Source organism: Octopus sinensis, linkage group LG20 (genome assembly GCF_006345805.1).
Source record: "Octopus sinensis linkage group LG20, ASM634580v1, whole genome shotgun sequence".
NCBI lineage: Eukaryota > Metazoa > Mollusca > Cephalopoda > Octopoda > Octopodidae > Octopus > Octopus sinensis.
Window position 1 is genome coordinate 5,745,894 of NC_043016.1, and position 22,500 is coordinate 5,768,393.

General features: G+C 38.1%; 1 protein-coding gene across 6 annotated transcripts in view; it reads right to left on the reverse strand.

Annotated features, from left to right (window-relative positions):
* LOC115222454 (neurobeachin) overlaps window positions 1–22,500 on the reverse strand; it is a 322,620-nt gene that overhangs the window by 52,338 nt on the left and 247,782 nt on the right. For all 6 annotated transcript variants that reach the window (XM_036511698.1, XM_036511695.1, XM_036511694.1 and 3 more), the window contains exons 47-49: window positions 18,946–19,018; window positions 17,612–17,706; window positions 17,153–17,242 (exon numbers count right to left, since the gene is read on the reverse strand). In XM_036511698.1, the coding sequence (XP_036367591.1) occupies window positions 17,153–17,242; window positions 17,612–17,706; window positions 18,946–19,018 (258 nt within the window). The remainder of the gene's footprint in view (window positions 1–17,152; window positions 17,243–17,611; window positions 17,707–18,945; window positions 19,019–22,500) is intronic.

Here is a 22,500-nt window from a genome sequence, read left to right on the forward strand (position 1 = left end):
GATGGTGATGATGATGACTTCTAATTTGGGTGCAAGGCCAGCAATATTGAGGGAGGGGTTAGTTGATATTAATGACCTCGTTACTTGACAGTTACTTTATTTTATTGACTTCTGTAAAGATGAAAGGCAAAGTTGACCTCAACAGAATTTGAACTCACAACATAAGGAACTTATGGCATTTTTTACTCCTTATGGTCTGGTTATTCTGTGTTCTAATTTAGGCACAAGGCCATCAATTTTGACATGGAGTCACCACAGTATTTTATACTTTAATTTTGATGACCCTGAAAGGATGAAAGGCAGATTTAGCCTCAGCAGGATTTGAGCTAAGGATGTAAAGGCTCAAAACAAATATCACAAATCATTTTCCCCAAAGCTCAAACAATTTTGTTGAGCTACAACTGATAAAAATGGTAATAACGGTGATTTATATGAACAATACAAATTAACAACAAAAAAGCACTTTTAAAGTGCTTATCATTTGTGCTTATAAATTAAATTATTTGTAGCGTATTACAGGTATGTTCTGACTTTTGAGGAACATTTGGTTAAACTGAACCTGATGATGGTACAAAATAATGATGATATTAACAACAACAACACAACTATAATAACAACTGTAAAAACAATGATGATTAAATTGGAAAAAAAAATGTGAAGAAAAATAAAACAAAAATGTCCTGGAAAGTTTTTCAGTTGAGCACAAAAGTCCCCAGGGGATTGTGCTCATGTCTTTACAATAAAAAAATAGAAAAATGCATGCATGCATGCATCCATCCATCCATACATACATACATACATAATCCTTTGGCTTTTAAACTGGCCATATCTGGCCAAATATTCTACCTGTTTTATGTTCAAATTGGCCACATCTGGTCTCTCATACCTACCCTACAATGTCATTCTAAAAAATTAACAATTACCTTATCAAAATCTCAAAGCTACAAGATAATACATGATTAATTCAAAACAATGGTGATAAATAAGCATTACACTTGACAGAATACTGTGAATACTAAAAGAGTTAAAACAATTAATTACATTTGCCCACGATACTATGCAGTAGGGTTGAACCTAAAGATTCTTAACTGTGAACTCTATCCACAAGATGAACCAAAAAGTATATATGAAACTAAAGAAGCTTCATAGTCTGACAAAGGCAACTGAGCTAAAACTTCCAAGTCATAACCAGTTTTTTGTTGTTAAAATTATGTGTGTGTGTGTGTGTGTGTGTGTTTTATAACATCAGTCTCGTTATTGCTTCAACATCCACTTGTATAGGTTGAATGGAATTTGACGAGGCAGACTTTCTGCAGCTGGATCTCCTTCATATCACCAGCCTTCACCTGTTTCCAAGCAATGAAATGCTTCCCGTGACCAGATACCTTGAAAGATTGAAAGCAAAGGACACTGGTTGCACGACGGTGACCCACACTTGTGAAAGGTAAAGGTAACCATAAGATCTGAATTGGCATTTAAAAGGACAAAGATAAAGAAATAAATGAAAGATTTTTCATTCGGTACCTTAACATTTGAGTGTCCTACACCCCCTACAATAATAAGATGATTTTTTAATTAGACAAAAACCTAATCATTCTTATGTGGTAGAGATTTAGAATTAACTGACCAAAATAAGTGCCATTGCTACTTGTGCCGCTGCCACAATCACCACCACCATTGTAAATGTCACAAATACTATACTAAGATGGATGAAATGCAGTATTAACCCGAGCAGGGTTTGAACATAGAATAATGAAACTAAATACTGTAAAACATTTACTTTGGGACATCCTTCCATTTCAGCAGGAAGGTAATAAACTAATAAATTGTAGAAATAAGGAGTAACTGGAAGAGGAGGAGGATAGTGATGATGATGATGATGATGATGATGATGATGAACCTGAAGCAGAATAATTAAAATCTCTGTACCAAGAGGTCTTACCAAACTATGATTCTCATTTTTTTTATAGCACAATCAATACCTGTTCATCAGAACTGATATTCTAATAAATTTTAAAATCTCAATTTATGAAATTAAAAATTCATTAGCTCCTCCCTCTCTCTCTCTCACACACACACACACACACACACACACTTCTATCAATCAAAATTTACCATCTAAACTTAATCAGAATTAAATGGGTTTCTTTATTTTATATTTTGTGTTTTGATGTTAGTTAAGCATTCCACAAGAATCCCTTTACATCTATTAATATACAGTCAACTGCACTGAATAAATCATATTAAATATTTTAATAATCACTTAACTAATTAACTTAATGGCCATTTCCCCCATACTACAAGATTGACTAGTTAAATGACTTTCCCTACCATCATAATATTAACAACCATTGTAACCTTATACCTGCCAATTTCAATAGAAATTTAAACTCTTTTGAGTTTTCTTGGTGGGGACCTTCCTCACTCCTTCTCTTACCTGGGTGAGGTAGCCTACATAAGAGCCTTATAGAAATAGCTCCTTTTGTTTATCAGCCAGTGATGATTGTGGTGCCTATGCAGAGATAACTGATGCTACCGTGTTACTAGTCAATATCCTAAGCTTAATTGTTCTGTCACATACTCTTTTTCTCTTTTACTTGTTTCAGTCATTTGATTGCGGCCATGCTGGAGCATTGCCTTTAGTCGAGCAAATCGACCCCCAGGACTTATTCTTTGTAAGCCTAGTACTTATTCTATCGGTTTCTTTTGCCGAACCGCTAAGTTACGGGGACATGAACACACCAGCATTGGTTGCTAAGCGATGTTGGGGGGACAAACACAGACACACAAACACACACATATTTATACACATATACGACAGGCTTCTTTCAGTTTCCATCTACCAAATCCACTCACAAGGCTTTGGTCGGCCCGAGGCTATAGTAGAAGACACTTGCCCAAAGTGCCGCGCAGTGGGACTGAACCCAGAACCATGTGGTTGGTAGACAAGCTACTTACCACACAGCCACTCCTGCACCTATACCTAAATCATTATTCTTTTTTTCTTCAGCCAACAATATACTTACTCTTACCACACGGGAGTGTTTGTGTTCTTTGCCTGTAAGGAGTCTGAGTGAGGCTTCTCTTGTACACAGCACAGATCTATACTTTCACCCCTACTAATATACCTATTACTCCCAGGCTTTCTTTCATCATGCCAACATTGATGGTGGCAACCCTGAAGTTTCATTGACCACCAGAAAGAACCCAGAGGAAGTGGGGTGTTTCTGGTGGTAGGTGGGTTGTTTGATTGTTTCACGCCTGTTTTATACATCTGAAAGGAAGAGGGTTTTATGTCATCATTTAATGACAGCCAAATAATTCTCACACACGGGGTGAATGTTCACACCCTAATCACTCTACTGCTCCAACATGGTGTTAACACTTCATCATCATCATCATCATTGTTCGACCATGGTCGAGACAATGGGATTTACTATGTTACGCCAGACTTCACGGTCCATCATAGCATTATGAAGATCCTATTGCTGGATGCCTGTATCCCTGGAGATTACATCAGGGTAGGAGAGTGTGCACCCTCTGGTATCACGAGTAGATGGCTTCCAGAGGAGAAGAGTAGAAATTGCTTTCATACCCAATTAAGGAGATCATTAGATTACTGTATTTTATTCATTTCTTTCTTTTACTGCTGGGTGATGCTTTTCTACTTCTATCATAAACCAATGTATATCATAGACTGAGTGTATTTTCTTGTGTCATCTATGCAACAGAGGTCATCTTCTTTAAGATGACCTCTCTCACACAGATGACACAAGAATTCTTGCAACAGGCTGAAATGTACCAAAAGCACCCAAGAATTAAGTGGTAGTGGTGATGTTAAATTGAGCGATGGATCAATAAGTCTACCTAACAGTTATCCTGTGACATTGAGAGTCATATTTTGGCTGCACCATACCAATGAGCCATACTTCACGGTCATACTGATGTGGTATTTATTCATCAATAAAAGTAATATTTTTTTTATTGATTAAAAGTACTGAAGACTTTTGGACAACCATTGTGACTATTTCATGTTTATAGATTAACTTAATGAACATTGCTGGCAAATGCTAGTTTCAAAAGATTAGCATCCTATTAGCAGGAGATAATCTCACTTCCTCTTTCCTCTCACCTACTTAAATCCATGAAAATACAACCAAGCACTAGCCAATGAGCTGTTAGAAATGACAGCGAAATTCTTCCTGAACTACACTTTAACCACTTTCAAAAAGTAGGGACATAGTCATTAATGTAGTTACAGATAAATCATCATCATCATCATCATCATCATCGTTTAATGTCCGCTTTCCATGCTAGCATGGGTTGGACGATTTGACTGAGGACTGGCAAACCAGATGGATGCACCAGGCTCCAATCTGATCTGGCAGAGTTTCTACAGCTGGATGCCCTTCCTAACGCCAACCACTCCGAGAGCGTAGTGGGTGCTTTTACGTGCCACTGGCATGAGGGTCAGTCAGGCGGTAGTGGCAACGGCCACGCTCAAATGGTGTTTTTTTACGTGCCATTATATGGAAAATTCAGATGAGGTAACAAGAGCTAATTTTAGGAGTAAACAACTGCAAAGCAATCAAGTATATTTTTTATGAACCTACCCAGCTCCTTATGAGTGAGCTTTTTAGCCTTGAAAAGAGTCTTTTACCTGTTATATTATCCTCTTCTAACGAATCTAGAGTAAGAAAAAGTAAGTTTTTTCCAATCTTTATTTTGAAAAGTAAACATGTATATATGTGTGTGTGTGTGTATTCGTTTATTCTTTAATGTGTTTCAGTCATTTGACCATGGCCATGCTGGAGCACCACATTTAGTCAAACAAATCAACCCCAGGACTTATTCTTTGTAAGCCTAGTACTTATTCTATTGGTCTCTTTTGTCGAACTGCTAAGTTATGGGGACATTAACACACCAACATCAGTTGTCAAGTGATAGTGGGGAGACAAACACAGACACGCAAACATGCATATACACACACACACACACGTGCGCATATATATATATACATATTTATATATATATATATATATATATATATATATATATAATATTTATATATAAAGAAGCCTGATGATGATGATGTCAACCCAAGGCTATTGTAGAAGACACTTGCCCAGGGTGCCATGCAGTGGGACTGAACCTAGAACCATGTGGTTGGGAAGCAAGCTACTTAGTACACAGCCACGCCTGCACCTATATATATACACACACACACAAACATAATTAACTTAATAAAAATGTTTTTTGAAGGGCCAGGTACTTTCAGAATATTAATTTCCTTTTCCAGTTGGGTTACTATTTTGTTGTTGATTTTAGGTTTTGTGTTGAGGGTCAACTGTTTTCTAAAGAATTTTCTCCATTAAAAGCTATAATGTTGGAAAGCTAATTAGACTGAATGCAAAGATACAGAGAGAGAGAGAGACACACAGACACAGACATACACTCACACAGACATACACATACACACACACACACACAGAAACACTGACAAGAATTCCAAGAGTGTAAACTATTGAAATAGATAAATTCTTTAAGAAAGAGGTATGCCATAATAATTACTTCACAACAAGTTAATAATATAAGCATACTTATTTGATTGAGGAATATGGGGTGGGAATGTGGAAATGAGGTAGTGGTGTGGGTGTGTCGAGAACAGAAGTACGTACTTTTATAACAGATGTATGTACTTTTAATAAAATGTCATAAATGACAAAAGAAATTTGATATATCTATTATATTTTTTATATATTTTATATTTTATCTAGTTTCAGCTCACGAACTGTGGCCATGCTAGGGCACCGCCATTATATATATTTAGATATATATTTAGAAAGTCAAACTTGAAACATGGTACAGAAACAGAACATAGTGATGATGATGATGATGATGATGATAAGGATGAGTTCTGATTTTTAAGGACAAGGCTTTGATTTGCTTTTTCTCTGTTTAAAATCAACCACATGGCCTGACTGGTATTTATTGTAGCAGGAGTGGCTGTGTGGTAAGTAGCTTGTTTACCAACCACATGGTTCCGGGTTCAGTCCCACTGCGTGGCACCTTGGGCAAGTGTCTTCTACTATAGCCTCGGGCCGACCAAAGCCTTGTGAGTGGATTTGGTAGACGGAAACTGAAAGAAGCCCGTCGTATATATGTATATATATATGTATGTGTGTGTATGAGTTTGTCCCTCTAGCATCGCTTGACAACCGATGCTGGTGTGTTTATGTTCCCGTCACTTAGCGGTTCGGCGAAGAGACCGATAGAATAAGTACTGGGCTTACAAAGAATAAGTCCTGGGGTCGAGTTGCTCGATTAAAGGCGGTGCACCAGCATGGCCGCAGTCAAAATGACTGAAACGAGTAAAAAAAGAGTAAAAGAGTAACCCTAGAAGTAGGAAAGGTAAAACTCAACTTGGACGACATTTCAAAGAGGTAAAAGAACATAAGAAAACAACGAGGAATTCTCTGTGATTTTCTGCTACAATGACTGCCACAATCACTATGACCATGACAACAATTACTACTACAACCACCACCACCACCACCAACACCAATAATAACAATCCTTTTAATTATAGACACAATGCCTGAAATTTTGGGGTAGTGGGGTAAAAACCAATTACATGCACCCCAGTGCTTGGCTGCTACTTAATTCTTCGATCCTGAAAAGATGAAGGGCAAAGTCAACCTCAGTGGAATTTCAACTCAGAAGGTATAAAATGTCTGGAGAAAATGCCACTAAGCATTTTGTTTGGCATGGTAATGATTCAGCCAGCTTGCCACCTTACTACTACTACTACTACAACCACCACTACCACCACTACTACTACTACTACTCCTACTAGTAGTAGTACTACTATACTACCACCACCACCGCCGCCACTACTACTACTACTACTACTACTACTACTACTACTACTACTACTACTACTACTACTAATAATAATAATAATAATAATAATAATAATAATAATAATAATAATTTGTTCCAACATAAAGTAATTACTATTTAATGCCACATATTTTTGAGGAATGGAACAATTCATTTGAATCAAACCTTATTGCTTTAATTTATTATCCATCCCAGAAAGATGGCTGGCAAGACTGACCCAGAATATCTTCAAACAAAACAAACTATATTTTCAAATAATTATCATGTGTTAATTATCTTAGAGTTAATTGACTGCTTTGGTAAATCATTGTTACATGTTTCAATATATTACACATTGATTGTTTCATCATCATCGTTTAATGGCCGCTTTCCATGCTAGCATGGGTTGGACGATTAGTCTGAGGGCTGGCAAACCAGATGGCAGCCCTTCCTAACGCCAACCACTCCGAGAGTGTAGTGGGTGCTTTTTACATGCCACGGCACAGGGGTCAGGCAGGTGGTACTGGCAATGACCTCGCTCGAATCTTTTTACACATGCCACCGGCACAGGTGCCAGTAAGGCGACATTGGTAACGATCACGCTCAAATGGTGCCCTTTTACATTCCACGCACGGGGGGGCCAGTCAGGTGGTACTGGCAATGACTTCGCTCAAATCTTTTTACACATGCCACCGGCACAGGTGCCAGTAATGTGATGTTGGTAACGATCAGGTTCGATTGTTTATCTGCTGTAAAAGTTTCTTGTTATTTAGACACAAGTCAGCCTTGGTTGAGTATATCTAAGCTTAAAGGTATTCCAGCCATAACTGTCCTGTGTACTTTCTCAGCCAGTGAATATCAGCCCTTAGCACCTACATCTTTCTAAGATGACTATATGTAATTTAAGGGAGATATGGGTACCATTTCTATGAAGTCAAATGACCATATAGTGGCTGCAGGTCACATTTGCAGGTACATTGAAAAGGCCAGGAAAATATGGTAAAGTGACAGGATTCCAGACAGCATCAACCTGATATAGAATAAGTAGAGTATATCTGACATTAGAATGACCATAATCTGGAACAAGTTATTGACTAACAAGAAAAATATTTTAGCTTTCAAAATACCAACACAAAATTTGATATGCTATTTTAATTGCTTCTGTGGTAGTGTTTGATTATAGTAATTAGACAACAAAATGAAAGATATACATTAGAAATAGCTCTGGTAGCTGATTCGTTAACTTTTTTTTTTGTAATATTGCTGATAGTTGAAGGAAAGTAAGAAGAAAAAACTGAAAGTAGAAACATTTTAACTCACAATCAAATAGTTGCGAACAAATATCTTGACGCAATGTGTTAAAGGATAAAAGTAAAACAAATGTGCAGGACACTATTATAGCTATCTCTTTCTCTCTCTCTCTCTCTCTCTCTCTCTCTCTCTCTCTCTCTATATATATATATATATATATATATATATATATATATATATATATATATAGATATAGATATAAATATATTGGCCTGTTCGCTGGGTGGCATCATTTGAGGGCTAAAGCAATGAGAAGTGCATTGTGACCAGCGATGTGTAGTAACATCTGATGGCTTGGTCGGTCATGGTGATATAAAAATATATAAGGTGGTGAGTTGGCAGGACTGTCTGTGTGTCAGATGAAATGCCTAGTAGCATTTCGTCTCCCTTTTTATATTCTGGGTTCAAATCCCAATGAAGTCAACTTTGCCTTTTGTCCTTTCAACATCAATAAAATAAAGTACAAGTCAAGTACTGGGTTTGATGTTATCAGTTTGTCCCCCTCCTCTCAAAAATTGCTGGCTTTGGATCCTGTCATGGACCAGCGCACCATTCAAGGGGTATGATGTGATCTTGGTCACTTGTAACAGACCATGGAAACTAGGTAAACCAGTCTAGTGAAAACTAGGGCTTGAGAAAAATAAATAAAAAAAAACTATATAAACTAAACATTTATGGCTGTGTGGTAAGAAGCTTGCTTCCCATCAACATGAATCCAGGTTCATTCCCATTGCATAGTACCTTGGGCAAGTATCTTCTATTATAGCCTCAGGGTGACCAAAGCCTTCTGAGTGGGTTTGATAGATGGAAACTGAAAGAAGCCTGTTGTATGTATATATATATATTGCCATGATAGATCGTTAGCCACTACATACATTTTTTTCTATGTCCCTTTCTGTAGAAGAGCATAGGCTCGAAACGTAAAAGACGTTTTCTATTCCTGTTTTGTACACCACCTGTCTTTGTCTTTTGTTTTTTTCGTAAACTCTTCCAATACATATATATATATCATCATCATCATCATCATCATTTAGCGTCCGTTTTCCATGCTAGCATGGGTTGGACGGTTCAACTGGGGTCTGGGGAGCCCGAAGGCTGCACCAGGCCAGTCAGATCTGGCAGTGTTTCTACAGCTGGATGCCCTTCCTAACGCCAACCACTCCGAGAGTGTAGTGGGTGATTTTATGTGCCACCGACACAGGTGCCAGACGAGGCTGGCGAATGGCCACGCTCGGATGGTGTTTTTATGTGCCACCGACACAGGTGCCAGACGAGGCTGGCAGACGGCCACGCTCGGATGGTGTTTTTATGTGCCACCGACACAGGTGCCAGATGAGGCTGGCGGACGGCCACGATCGGATGGTGTTTGTTACGTCCCCAAAGCACGGAGGCCAGTCTATGCGGTACTGGCTACGGCCACGTTCGGATGATTTTCTTGTGTGCCACCGGCACTGGTACCACAAAGATACAAATTCCATTGATGTTCATCTATTTTGATTTGTTTTGATTTGATTTGATTTTCACTTGCCTCAACAGGTCTTCACAAGTGTCACAAGAAGGAAGGTATGCACAGGTGGACTGACTACGTCCCAGGTAGGGGCCACGGGTTATGGCCTGACTAGTCTTGCCGGGTCTTCGGATGGTGTTTTTATGTGCCACCGACACAGGTGCCAGATGAGGCTGGCGAACGGCCACGATCGGATGGTGTTTGTTGCGTGCCCACAGCACGGAGGCCAGTCGACGCGGTACTGGCTACGGCCACGTTCGGATGGTTTTCTTGTGTGCCACCGGCACTGGTACCACAAAGATACAAATTCCATTGATGTTCATCTATTTTGATCTGATTTGATTTGATTTGATTTTCACTTGCCTCAACAGGTCTTCACAGGTCTTCACAAGTGTCACAAGAAGGAAGGAAGGTATGCACAGGTGGACTGACTACGTCCCAAGTAGGGGCCACGGGTTATGGCCTGACTAGTCTTGCCGGGTCTTCGGTTGGTGTTTTTATGTGCCACCGACACAGGTGCCAGATGAGGCTGGCGGACGGCCACGATCGGATGGTGTTTGTTATGTGCCCACATCACAGAGGCCAGTCGATGCGGTACTGGCTACGGCCACGTTCGGATGGTTTTCTTGTGTGCCACCGGTACTGGTACCACAAAGATACAAATTCCATTGATGTTCATCTATTTTGATTTGGTTTGATTTGATTTGATTTGATTTTGATTTTGATTTTCACTTGCCTCAACAGGTCTCCACAAGTGTCACACACTTGCCTCTGCCTCAACAGGTCTTCACAAAGTGTCACACACTTGCCTCTGCCTCAACAGGTCTTCACAAGTGTCACACACTTGCCTCAACAGGTCTTCACAAGTGTCATAAGAGGGAAGGTATGCACAGGTGGACTGACTACGTCGCCGGGTCTTCGGATGGTGTTTTTATGTGCCACCGACACAGGTGCCAGATGAGGCTGGCGAACGGCCACGATCAGATGGTGTTTGTTGTGCCCACAGCACGGAGGCCAGTCGATGCGGTACTGGCTACGGCCACGTTTGGGTGGTTTTCTTGTGTGCCACCGGTACTGGAACCACAAAGATACAAATTCCATTGATGTTCATCTATTTTGATTTGGTTTGATTTTCACTTGCCTCAACAGGTCTTCACAAGGGTCACACACTTGCCTCAACAGGTCTCCACAAGTGTCACACACTTGCCTCTGCCTCAACAGGTCTTCACAAGTGTCACACACTTGCCTCAACAGGTCTTCACAAGTGTCATAAGAGGGAAGGTATGCACAGGTGGACGGACTACGTCGCCGGGTCTTCGGATGGTGTCTTTATGTGCCACCGACACAGGTGCCAGATGAGGCTGGCGAACGGCCACGATCGGATGGTGTTTGTTGTGCCCACAGCACGGAGGCCAGTCGATGCGGTACTGGCTACGGCCACGTTTGGGTGGTTTTCTTGTGTGCCACCGGCACTGGTACCACAAAGAATACAATTCCACTGATGTTCATCTATTTTGATTTGTTTTGATTTGATTTTCACTTGCCTCAACAGGTCTTCATAAGTGTCACAAGAAGGAAGGTATGCACAGGAGGACTGACTACGTCCCAGGTAGGGGCCACGGGTTATGGCCTGACTAGTCTTGCCGGGTCTTCTCACGCACAGCATACTTCCATAGGTCTCGGTCTCTAGACATTTCCTTAGTGAGACCTAAAGTTCGAAGGTCGTGCTTCACCACCTCGTCCCAGGTTTTCCTGGGTCTACCTCTTCCACAGGTTCCCTCAACTGCTAGGGTGTAGCACTTTCGCACACAACTATCTTCAGCCTTTCTCGTTACATGACCATACCAGCGCAGCCGTCTCTCTTGCACGCCACAACAGACGCTTCTTAGGTTCAACTTTTCTCTCAAGGAACTTACACTCTGACGATTATGAACACTGACATTACACATCCATCGGAGCATACTGGCTTCATTTCTTGCGAGCTTATGCATATCCTCAGCAGTCACGGCCCATGTTTCACTACCATGTAGCATGGCTGTACGTACACATGCATCATACAGTCTGCCTTTTACTCTGAGCGAGAGGCCTTTTGTCACCAGCAGGGGTAAGAGCTCTCTAAACTTTGCCCAGGCTATTCTTACTCTAGCAGTTACACTTTCAGCACACCCACCCCCGCTACTGACTTGGTCTCCTAGGTAGCGGAAGCTATCAACTACTTCTAGTTTGTCTCCCTGGAACGTGGCAGAAGTTGGTCTCTGCACATTTCCAGTGTTTATTGCTCCTGAGCATTTGCCACAGACAAAAACTATTTTCCTAGTTAGCCTTCCTTTGACATTGCTGCACCTCTTATGTGTCCATAGCTTACACTTGGTGCATATATATATATATATATATATGCAGAACAGTTGGAGATAAGAAGCATCAGATGTGGTGTGCAAGAGAGACGACTGGAATGGTATGATCATGTGATGCATATGGATGAGGACAGCTGTGTGAAGAAGTGTCACACCTTAGTAGTAGAGGGAACCTATGGAAGAGGTAAACCTGGAAGACATGGGATGAGGTGGTGAAGCACAACCTTCAAATATTGGACCTCACAGAGGCAATGACAAGCGACTGAAACCTTTGGAAATATACCGTGCTTGAGGAGACCCAGCAAATCGAGTGAGATCACAGTTGTAGCTGATGCCAGTGCTACATAACTGGCCCATTTAGAAGCACTCTTCAATCATTGGCTGATATGCCATGCTTGTGAAGACTTGTTGAACCTGACTGGCACTTGTGCTAGTGGCACATAAAAAGCACCATGATGATGATGATGTTTGTGTGTCAGTGTTTGTTCCCCCACCATCACTTGACAACCGATGTTGGTGTGTTTACTTCTCTGCAACTTAGCAGTTTGGTAAAAGAAACCGATAGAATAAGTACTAGGCTTACAAAGAATAGATCCTGGGGTCAATTTCTCTAACTAAAAGTGGTGCTCCAGTATGGCCGCAGTTAAGCGACTGAAACAAGTAAAAGAATAAAAGAATATATATACACATACATACATACATACACATCTTTCATCTATTACTTATTTCAGTCATTTGACTGTGGTGTCAATGAAGCACAGCATTGAAGGGTTTCAACTGAACAAATCAACTTCAGAATTATTTTTTTACTTAAGCTCCATGCCTATTCTATCAGTCTCTTTTGCCAAACTGCTAAGTTACCGGTACATAAACACCAACACTAACAGTCAAACAGTGATGGGTGGACAAAACACAAACACATAAATACATATATATATATATATTTATGGCAGGCTTCTTTCAGTTTCCATTGTCCAAATCTACTTACAAGGCTTTGGCTGGCCTGAAGCTATAATAGAAGACATTTGCCCAAGGTTCCACATGGTGCAATTGAACCTGCAACTGTGTATCTACATGCACACACACACAATGTATGTGTATATGTTAGAAACAAAATAACCCCAAAAAATTAGTACATTGATTAAAAATACCATACGGTATTTAGTTTCATCCAAATTATGTCCCTGTCCCTTTACATCATGGTAGACTTTGTCCTTTGGGGCTACTAAAAATAAGCTACAGACAAAGTGCTGGATCAACTAACAACCCCTGAAGTGCCATACAAAGGTTTCTAGTCCTAAAATGCTGGAACTATTGTAAGATGTACTGAGGAGGAGTGGGTAGAGAGAGAAGCTCAACATTTGACCTTTGAACCTAGAATTAATGTAGAACAGATGATTGATTAAAAAATTAATGAAACTATTGCAGGCTGCCAGGTAGGAAATGATGTTAATCGTTATGCAGGTCAACAAGGTTACTCCTGAGAAATTAATAACTTAATAAAAAAAACAACAACAACATCATGAGACAAACTAAAAATAAAAATTTAAAACTGGCCTCAGGGTTGAAACCTGGTTTGTTGTGATATAAAAAGAAAAAAAACCATAACAACAAACAAGGTGAGGATACATATCCGTCCAATGTAAATAATGACAGCTTCAGCAGAATTAGTAGAATAGCACAGAAAATGCCACAGGGCATTTCATGGTGGTCTTTTTAGAATCAGAGTTCAAATTCCACGAGAGACATTGGACATTGTAGCTTCATTGGTCTGACTCCATTTGTTTTGAGTCCAAGTCCTACAGGAGGTTGACACTGTCTTTGAACCTGCACTGGGAGGCTGATAAATTTGGAGGCCAGCTATCTGATTGGTTTACTTCAATTTACTCACCCCTTAACACACACTACAATGTTGTTGTGTTTGTCATTGTTATTTGAATCATCACTAAAGAGAGAAAGAGAGAGAGGCCCATGTCCTTGAGAAGACTAAAGGTCTTCATGACCTCCTACTTTGCAGAATGTTGTTGGATGTGTTTTTCATACTGCCAACACCAGTGGGGCACCTGTGTCCTTGTCGCAAATAAAGGGTCTTCACAGCCTCATCTCTCACTCTCTCGCTCTTTGTTCACACATCCACCTCTTTATAGAATGAGAAATATGAGTGACAGAGGCATGAATAATCATGGCGAGAGGGATGGGTCATAATGGGACCAAGTAAAAGTGGAACTCAGTATTTGGAAAACAGTAGCAATATGAAGACAGTCTGACTAAGATGGCAGGGAGGCGATGGAAATCAATGTGAACCAGGAAATGAAGTGATGACAGGGGCTCAAGATATGTGGGAGATAAAAATACAAGAGTACACAGGCAGAATGAAAGTAGAGTGAACTGAACACAAACAGTCTAATGTAATCAGACACATAAGCAATGAGATAAGTTGAGTGCTTTTCAATACTATTATTTATCTTGTAATTATTTCAGTTATTAGACTATGAATTGAACCCAGTAAAATGAACCCAAATAAATTGAACCCAGTAAAAACTGATACATATTCTATCAGTTCTTTTGCTAAACTACTAAGTTACAGGGATATAAACATGCCAACATCAGTTGTCAAACAGTGGGATGGGACAAACAGACAAAGAAAGACACACACATCTATAAGAAGGGCTTCCTTCGGTTTCTGTCTACCAAATCCAATCACAAAGCTTTAGTCAGCCCCAGACTACAGTAGTTGTAATGATGTAAGAAATATTTACTAATTAAGATCAGTTAGTATTGTTCATTAGCCTTAAGTATGACTGATTCAGCAGACTACAATTGAAGGCATTCCAGCCATATCCATCCATCTATTTTTGTAAAATGGACAATTGTGATTTATAAGAGTTGACTACTATTTCTAGCAGACTAACCAACCACATAAAAGGTCAATTATTGGCTTGCATCTGTTCTTTTCATTAGGTTGATTAATTAGGGGATAGAGGGTAGCCAAGACAGTAACACATCAGAATAAATACATCCCAGTCTTATTTCATTCCAATTTTTAGGCTCTGGGTCAAATCCTGCTGCCGTACATATTATTCTGCAATCTAGCATTTAAAAGATACATACTGCTGAAATAACAAAGTTGATTCTAACACTTGTAAAATATTGTTATTATTGCTGGTAGAACCATTAGCATGCTGGACAAGATGCTAAGTGGCATTTTGTCTGTCTTTATGTTCTGAGTTCAACTTTGCCTTTCATCCTTTCAGGGTCGAGAAAATAAGTATCAGTTGAGTGCTGGACCCTTCCCCACAAATTTCAGGCCTTGTACCTATACTAGAGAAAACCATCAACATTATAAGTGAAAGTCTGTAGGATGGCTGAACCATTAGAGCATGAGAAAAATGTCTTGTAGAATTTCTCTGACTCTTGTGGAGATCAACTTTGCCTTTTATCCGTCAAGGGTTAATTAAAATAAAGTACCTATCTGGTATCAACTCTACTCATCCCTCAAATGTCAGGCTTTAAGCCTATTGTAGAAATGATTATTAGTAGACTGACAGAATCTTTAGCACATTGGACAAAATTCTTTGTGGTATTTCTTCTGGCTCTTTACAGAGTTTACGATATTGTCAAGGCCAACTTGGCCTTTCAACCTTTTATGGTCAATAAAATAAGTACCAATCAAGTATTGGGTTTGGTGTAATCAATTAAAACCGTTCCTTCTAAAATTGCTGGTCTTGTGCCAAAATTAGAAGTAATTATCATCATTGTCATCATCATCATCATCAGTATATTGAGCTGAGTCATGGATGAAATGTCAAACAGTTGTAGGTTTCTAGTTCTATTATTGTGAGTTCAAATCTCAATTTAGACTATTTTGTGTTTCACTTGAGATCATGAATTGTGGATCAACAAGGATCAACAACCAATTTCACCACTGCCACCACCTCCACCAGCACCACCATTTGTATAGCCAATTGCAACCTTCTGACTTAACATCTCTAGAAATGGAGTGGATGTGTTGATAAGTGACACTGAAGATGATGAGGATGATGATGATGATGATGACATGCATATCAAAAGATGTAATCTTGTGTATACATGCTGTATAACAAACAAAACTGCTTGGTTTTACGCAGTCACAAGTGTTTGTCATAGGAGTGGCTTTCATGCCTTTCCATAACAATGACACAAATGAAATTTATTGATATCAAATTCTCAACTTGCAACTCGCAATATGTGCTTGTTAATATATGTCTATATATATATATATATATGTCTATATATATATATATATATATATATATATATATATATATATATATATATATATATATATATATACACATACACATACACACAGAAAGCCACATAAATATATGTTTGTGTGTGGTTTTGTGTAAACACACATCAAACATATATAAACATTGCTAAAATTAATTTACAGCATTAAAGTTTTAACAATAATTTGTTGCTTTAATAACAAATTACATTTTAATTTCAAATACAAAAGTATATGAAATTTAGAATTTACAACCCTTAGATAAAATTGTCATCAACAATTAACCATTTCATTTGAAAAATACACATACACAAAGATGGAACAATTTTGGAAAAGTGCAAATAAAACAGGCATTATGACAAGAGAAAATGGAATATTATATATTTAGTGTTAAATTGAAATTGAAGATTTTATAATTTTGCAACCATGGTAAGTAAAAAGTAGTCAATTTCACAGAAATACACACACACACAAAAAAACAAAAATCATATACATGCAGTGTACCAGAAGGTGGGGAGAAAAAAATCTATCTGAATACATTTTAATAAGAAGAAAAGCTTACATATAAAACTGTTTGATCTAATCAGGCATAGCAAGCAAAATGCAATTTGGTTTTCCTCATTTTTGCCCATTATTTTAGTTTAAAGAGAAAAAACATTTGCCAGCATTCCTGTTGAAGCCTTAATTTTTTTTTCTAATCTCAATATTCTCTTTTTTTTTTTATAAAAGTAAGAAAATTGGTATCAAAAAACAAAAAAAAAAACAATACCAAAACTCATTGATAATCCCAATAAATTACAACACACACACTTGTCTGTTTATTCTTACCAAATGCATTAAAGAACTCCTTGGTGGGTGAGGTTCAGTTAGAAGTTGGGTTGGGGTTTGACCAAAACTACGGATTTGGTTTTCTATGGCCTGTAATGACAAAAGAAAAAAAATATATAAACAAAGATGACAAATTAATAAAAGGAAGTGAAAACTGAAAAGTGTTCTATAATCAATAATTAATTTGAGTTTTCATTCACTAAAAATGAAATACTGATGGCTACTAGAGGTCTCCAGCTATAATTATGAAAATGGCCCTCTCTATAGAGTGCCTATGTTGTATCTTGTCAACCAGTTTTTCTTTCAAATCACTTAAACTTTGTCATATATGCACACTGACATTACCCATCCAGGGAACATACTGGCTTCGTTTCTTTCCACTAGTGTAATAATAATAATAATTATTATTATGTTTAGAAAATAGGATTCTTTAAAAACTGTAAGAAATTAATATCTTGCCTCTTTCATAACTGGATCAGTCATAGATTCAAGGTTGACACTCCCTTCATATGTTAAATAATAAAAAACATTGGTAGCTCTAACTGCTTCAGGTCCTGTAAATAAAACAAAACATTGACTGTTTTAAAACCAATTTCACTGCTGAAGGGGAGGGTTAGTCATGCAGGCTTCCTTACAGACTTTTTAATTTTGAATTACCCTCATCATAGTTCCTGTTTGCAGTCATTATTCATTATATTTAATTAGTTTTTAGTAAAGACATTTAAATAAACTTAATACAAGCAGTATCGTCTTTCTTTCTCTCTTTATTTCATTCCTTTACTCACAATAAAACATGTCTCAGCTAGACTATTATAATTATTATGTTTAATATTTTTACACGACCAAGCCAGAGACCCTCATTTGAGGTTGTCTGAGACTAGTGGGTGGAAGGTGAGGAAGGTAAGAGGAAGAACTCAACTGATGGGTGGGTTCATCACCATGTTGAATTATCTAACTCCAATTGATGACATTATGCAAATGATTATAACATAATGGATACTGTGAAAGGTACCCTGAGAGGTGGAGGAGAGGCAGTAGTGGGAAGGTCAAACTAGATGATATTTTAAGCCTATTCCACCTCCAAGAACAACTGTCTTTCACTTAAAGTTTGTGTCAATCCATAGCTACAGCAAAAGAAATTTGCCCAAGGTATTGCGAAATGGTGTTGAGCTTTGACCTGTATAACTACAAATTAAAATTCACATGATATTTCTGAAAATCCATACATGCCCCTCTGCTATAGATCAAGGAAAAATTAGAAAGCCAAGAAAGGAAAATGACCCTTCAATGAACTGAAAATTTGGTTGTTTTCTCAGATAATATCTTTGAGATAGTATTGTGGTTTCCATGATATGAAACAATTGATAAATATAATTATTCACAAAATAGGAAACACTAGATAGGATCCAAGACAATCTGGGAGTCATTCCTTCTCACTTGAAGAATAAATAAGGTACCTTGCTTAGAAATACAGTAGAACCCACTTATTGTGATCACCTTGGGAGGGAGCATTTTTGATGATGATGATGATGATGATGATGATGATGATAATAATAATAATAATAATAACAACTAACTGATAACATTAAGCAAATAAAAAGTTTGGGACCAAATGATTTTGATAACAATACCCATGATTATAACTTGCAGCTTCCACTTTACAACTGTAAAGTCTGTTGGTGGATGTTGAATGAAGTTGTTGAGGAAGAAGGGTTAAGGGAACATGTTTGTTTCTCTCATTCATTCAGAAGGAAAAAAATGTTAATAATCCAGAATTGATATTAGATTCTTACCTCTTTGTTTGTAACCAAATATTAAGTCAATCCAATGATGCAATTGACAAGACACAAACTCTGACTCCAGGGCCTTGAAGAAGACAAAAGAATATTTGAAACAATAAACAAATATTTAAAAATTGAACAACATGATTATCATAATAAGAAAGAAAGAGAGAAAGAACTAATGGTATCAGGTTGAGTACATGTTTCATACAAACGGTTATGAGATCAAATGCTAAGAAGGGGGGAGGGGGAGGCTTCTGTGAGAAGAAAAAGTAGCCTCAAAGGGCAATTAAAAGGTGATTAATTAATCTTAATTTTTTTCTCTGTCAATTCATCCTCAACCAATTTTCCAAACTGTCACAGGTCAGATGATTTAGATCAAATTATTTATTGTTAAAGTAATTGTGGTTGAGCAGAAGTTAGCTGTGATTCAGCAGCAATCAAAGATGTTCCAGCAGTGATCATACTAACTTCCTTTCTCAAGAACGATTGGAGTTCATGGAGATTTGGAGACTATATCCATAACAAAAGGCAATGGTGGCTCAGTCATGCTAGTTACTGGCTGTCCTTACTATCAACTGCTGAGCAGGAAGAGAATATGTTGTTTGCTAGGCAGAGTGTTACAGTGTGCTGTGCTCATCATCATCATTGTTCGACCGTGGTTGAAACAATGGAATTTGCTATGTTACGCCAGACTTCACGGTCCATCATAGCATTACGGAGGTCCTGTTGCTGGATGCCTGTATCCCTGCAGATTACATCAGGGTAAGAAAGTGTGCGCCCTCTGGTATCAGAGAAGAGTAGAAATTACCTCGTTTTTCAGCTCTACAACAATGTCCAGCAAACTGGACTCTTCTACCTTTCACAAGAGATGATACAGTTGGTAGTTTCCCATATATTTGTATTTTGGTTGGATGATGCTTCCACGAGAGATATTGAGCTCTCATAAAGAAGCGAGTGTAAGTTCCATCCAACCGCCTCTCATGTTTCTTTGATAACGTCCAGGTTTCTGAGCCATATAGTAGAATTGGCTCAACTGTGGCTTTGAAGATTTTAACTTTGAAATCTCTACTTAGATTTGATGACCAGATCTTATGCATATCATTACAGGCTGACCAGGCAATACCCTTTCTAATTAGAAAATCTTTTTCAGATGATGATATGTATGACCCAAGATATTTGTAATCAGAAACCATATTTAAGAGCGTATTGTTGAGAGTGTGAATGATGAAATCACTGTTACGCACCTTCTCCAGGAGCACAATGCAATTACAGTTGAAGTAATAATTATAAAATCTGAACACTTCACAAACACGTTAAATTCATACCAATTATGAAAGAGAAAGTAGATGGAAATTTAAATTAAAGTATAACAAAAGTGCACCAGTAATGTCATCCTCATGACCACCACTACTGTGCTGGTATAGAGAAAACGGTGTATTTTACGTATATAGAGTTATGTTGATTATTTAGCCCCAGCTCAACCATGACTGAATAGATTGAAAACATTCCAGCTGTGACCATCCAGTCTTTCAGTTTAATTTGGAGTTTGATTTGAAGGAGATTTAGCAGCTATTTCTAGCAAAAGAAACAAAAACAGGGAGACTATCATATTTTTATATTAATAAATAAATTGTGTTTAACCCTTTAGCATTTACATTACTCTGTCAACTGTAATAATTATTTATTCTTATTGTTTTCAATTAATCATGTATTATCATGTAGTTTTGAGACTTTGATGATGTGATCATTTACTTTAGAATGATATGGTAATGTAGGCGTCCGGTGGATGAACTGAGCCGTGATGTCCATCTCCCAACTCCACTTCCCAACTGGCAGAAACATGCGGTCGGGCAGCTGAAGACCTGGGTTACAACGATTAAGGAGGACCTCTCCGTGCTCACGGGACCGCAGGTGGTCGGCCTGCGCCGATGGAACCGTGACTGGCTCGCTATCTCCAGTGAACTGGCACAGGACCGTCGTGCGTGGGCTGCCGTGGTTCGAGATGCCTCGAGGGTGGTAGAAGAAACCGACTCAACCCGCCCAGGGTGAATGTCGCCACAAGTACAAGTAAGTAGTATCTGGCCAGTTTGAACATAATATGGGTAGAATATTTTGGCCTATTTAAATAATATTTTTTTAAAATACCAAATAAAGAACAGAAAATTTATTCATTTTATAATTATTAATTATCAATTTTCAATGTGTAAACAGTTTTAATTTGATTTTTGTTTTTATATTAATCTGTTGAAAATCATTTTCGTTTTTGTGCTTTCAATGTTCAGAGATGGTCGCAAAATTGAGCAAAATATTTTATAGCAAGCTGCCTAGTATAAAGGTATTAATTAGTCTCATTGGCACAAATATGTAAGTGGTTTGGTAATTCCAATCAAATCAAACTCAATTTGTTTCAGGTATTTATTGACACTGGAACAATGAAAGGCAGACTTGACCTTATTGGGAAAGAATTTAAAATGGGTATAAGGAGGAGGAGGAGGTAAAAAGAAGTAGAGAAACAGAACCAAAAGCTGACATACACACACACACACCACACCCACTTACACACTGCTGTCTCACTCATAATAATTAAGTGGTTCTTAATATATAATTGTTTCTTAATATACAGTAATTGTTTGTTAATTTTCCAACCAATCATACAAGGAGTGTTACTTTACATGTTATTCTTTAGAGTACAATATAATAACTATGGCAGTGTTTGTCCTCAGCAGCTATTCTTTCAACAAGCTCGACCTTAACCTCTTTCACGTCAAAAATCAGGCTTCACTTTTGTTTCTATTATTAAAACTCAACTCATAAACTGACGCAGTGCTTCCTTCGGCAGTATAAAAACAACATAAGCTCTTACTCTACAATTGATACAACAGAATGAAGGAATATATATATATATATGCTTTGTTTAAAAGCAGCAGAAATATAACAAAAGCTGTTACTCAGAGTTTCACATTCCTATTCATCGGACAGTTTTGTTAAAAAAAAAAAAATTGTCCAATGAATGGGAATTCTTTTATTTGTTTCAGTCATTTGACTGCGGCCATGCTGGAGCACTGCCTTTAGTTGAGGAAATCGACCACAGGACTTATTCTTTGTAAGCCTAGTACATATTCTATCAGTCTCTTTTGCCGAACCGCTAAGTTACGGGGACGTAAACACACCAGCATCGGTTGTCAAGCGATGTTGGGCGGAACAAACACATACACATACATATATATATATATACATATATATATATATATATATACGACGGGCTTCTTTCAGTTTCCATCTACCAAATCCACTCACAAGGATTTGGTCGGCCCGAGCCTATAGTAGAAGACACTTGCCCAAGGTGCCACGCAGTGACTGTGAACCTGGAACCATGTGGTTCGTAAGAAAGCTACTTACCACACAGCCACTCCTACGCCTATAAAAATGATGAACTACCTTAATCAATTTTCGAACATTGCTGTGTTCTTATCAGAGGTGTCCACATCATTTTGGCAACCGCCAAAATGGTGATTAACAGCTTTTGTTATATCTCTGCTGTTTTTAAATAAAGCATATTACTCT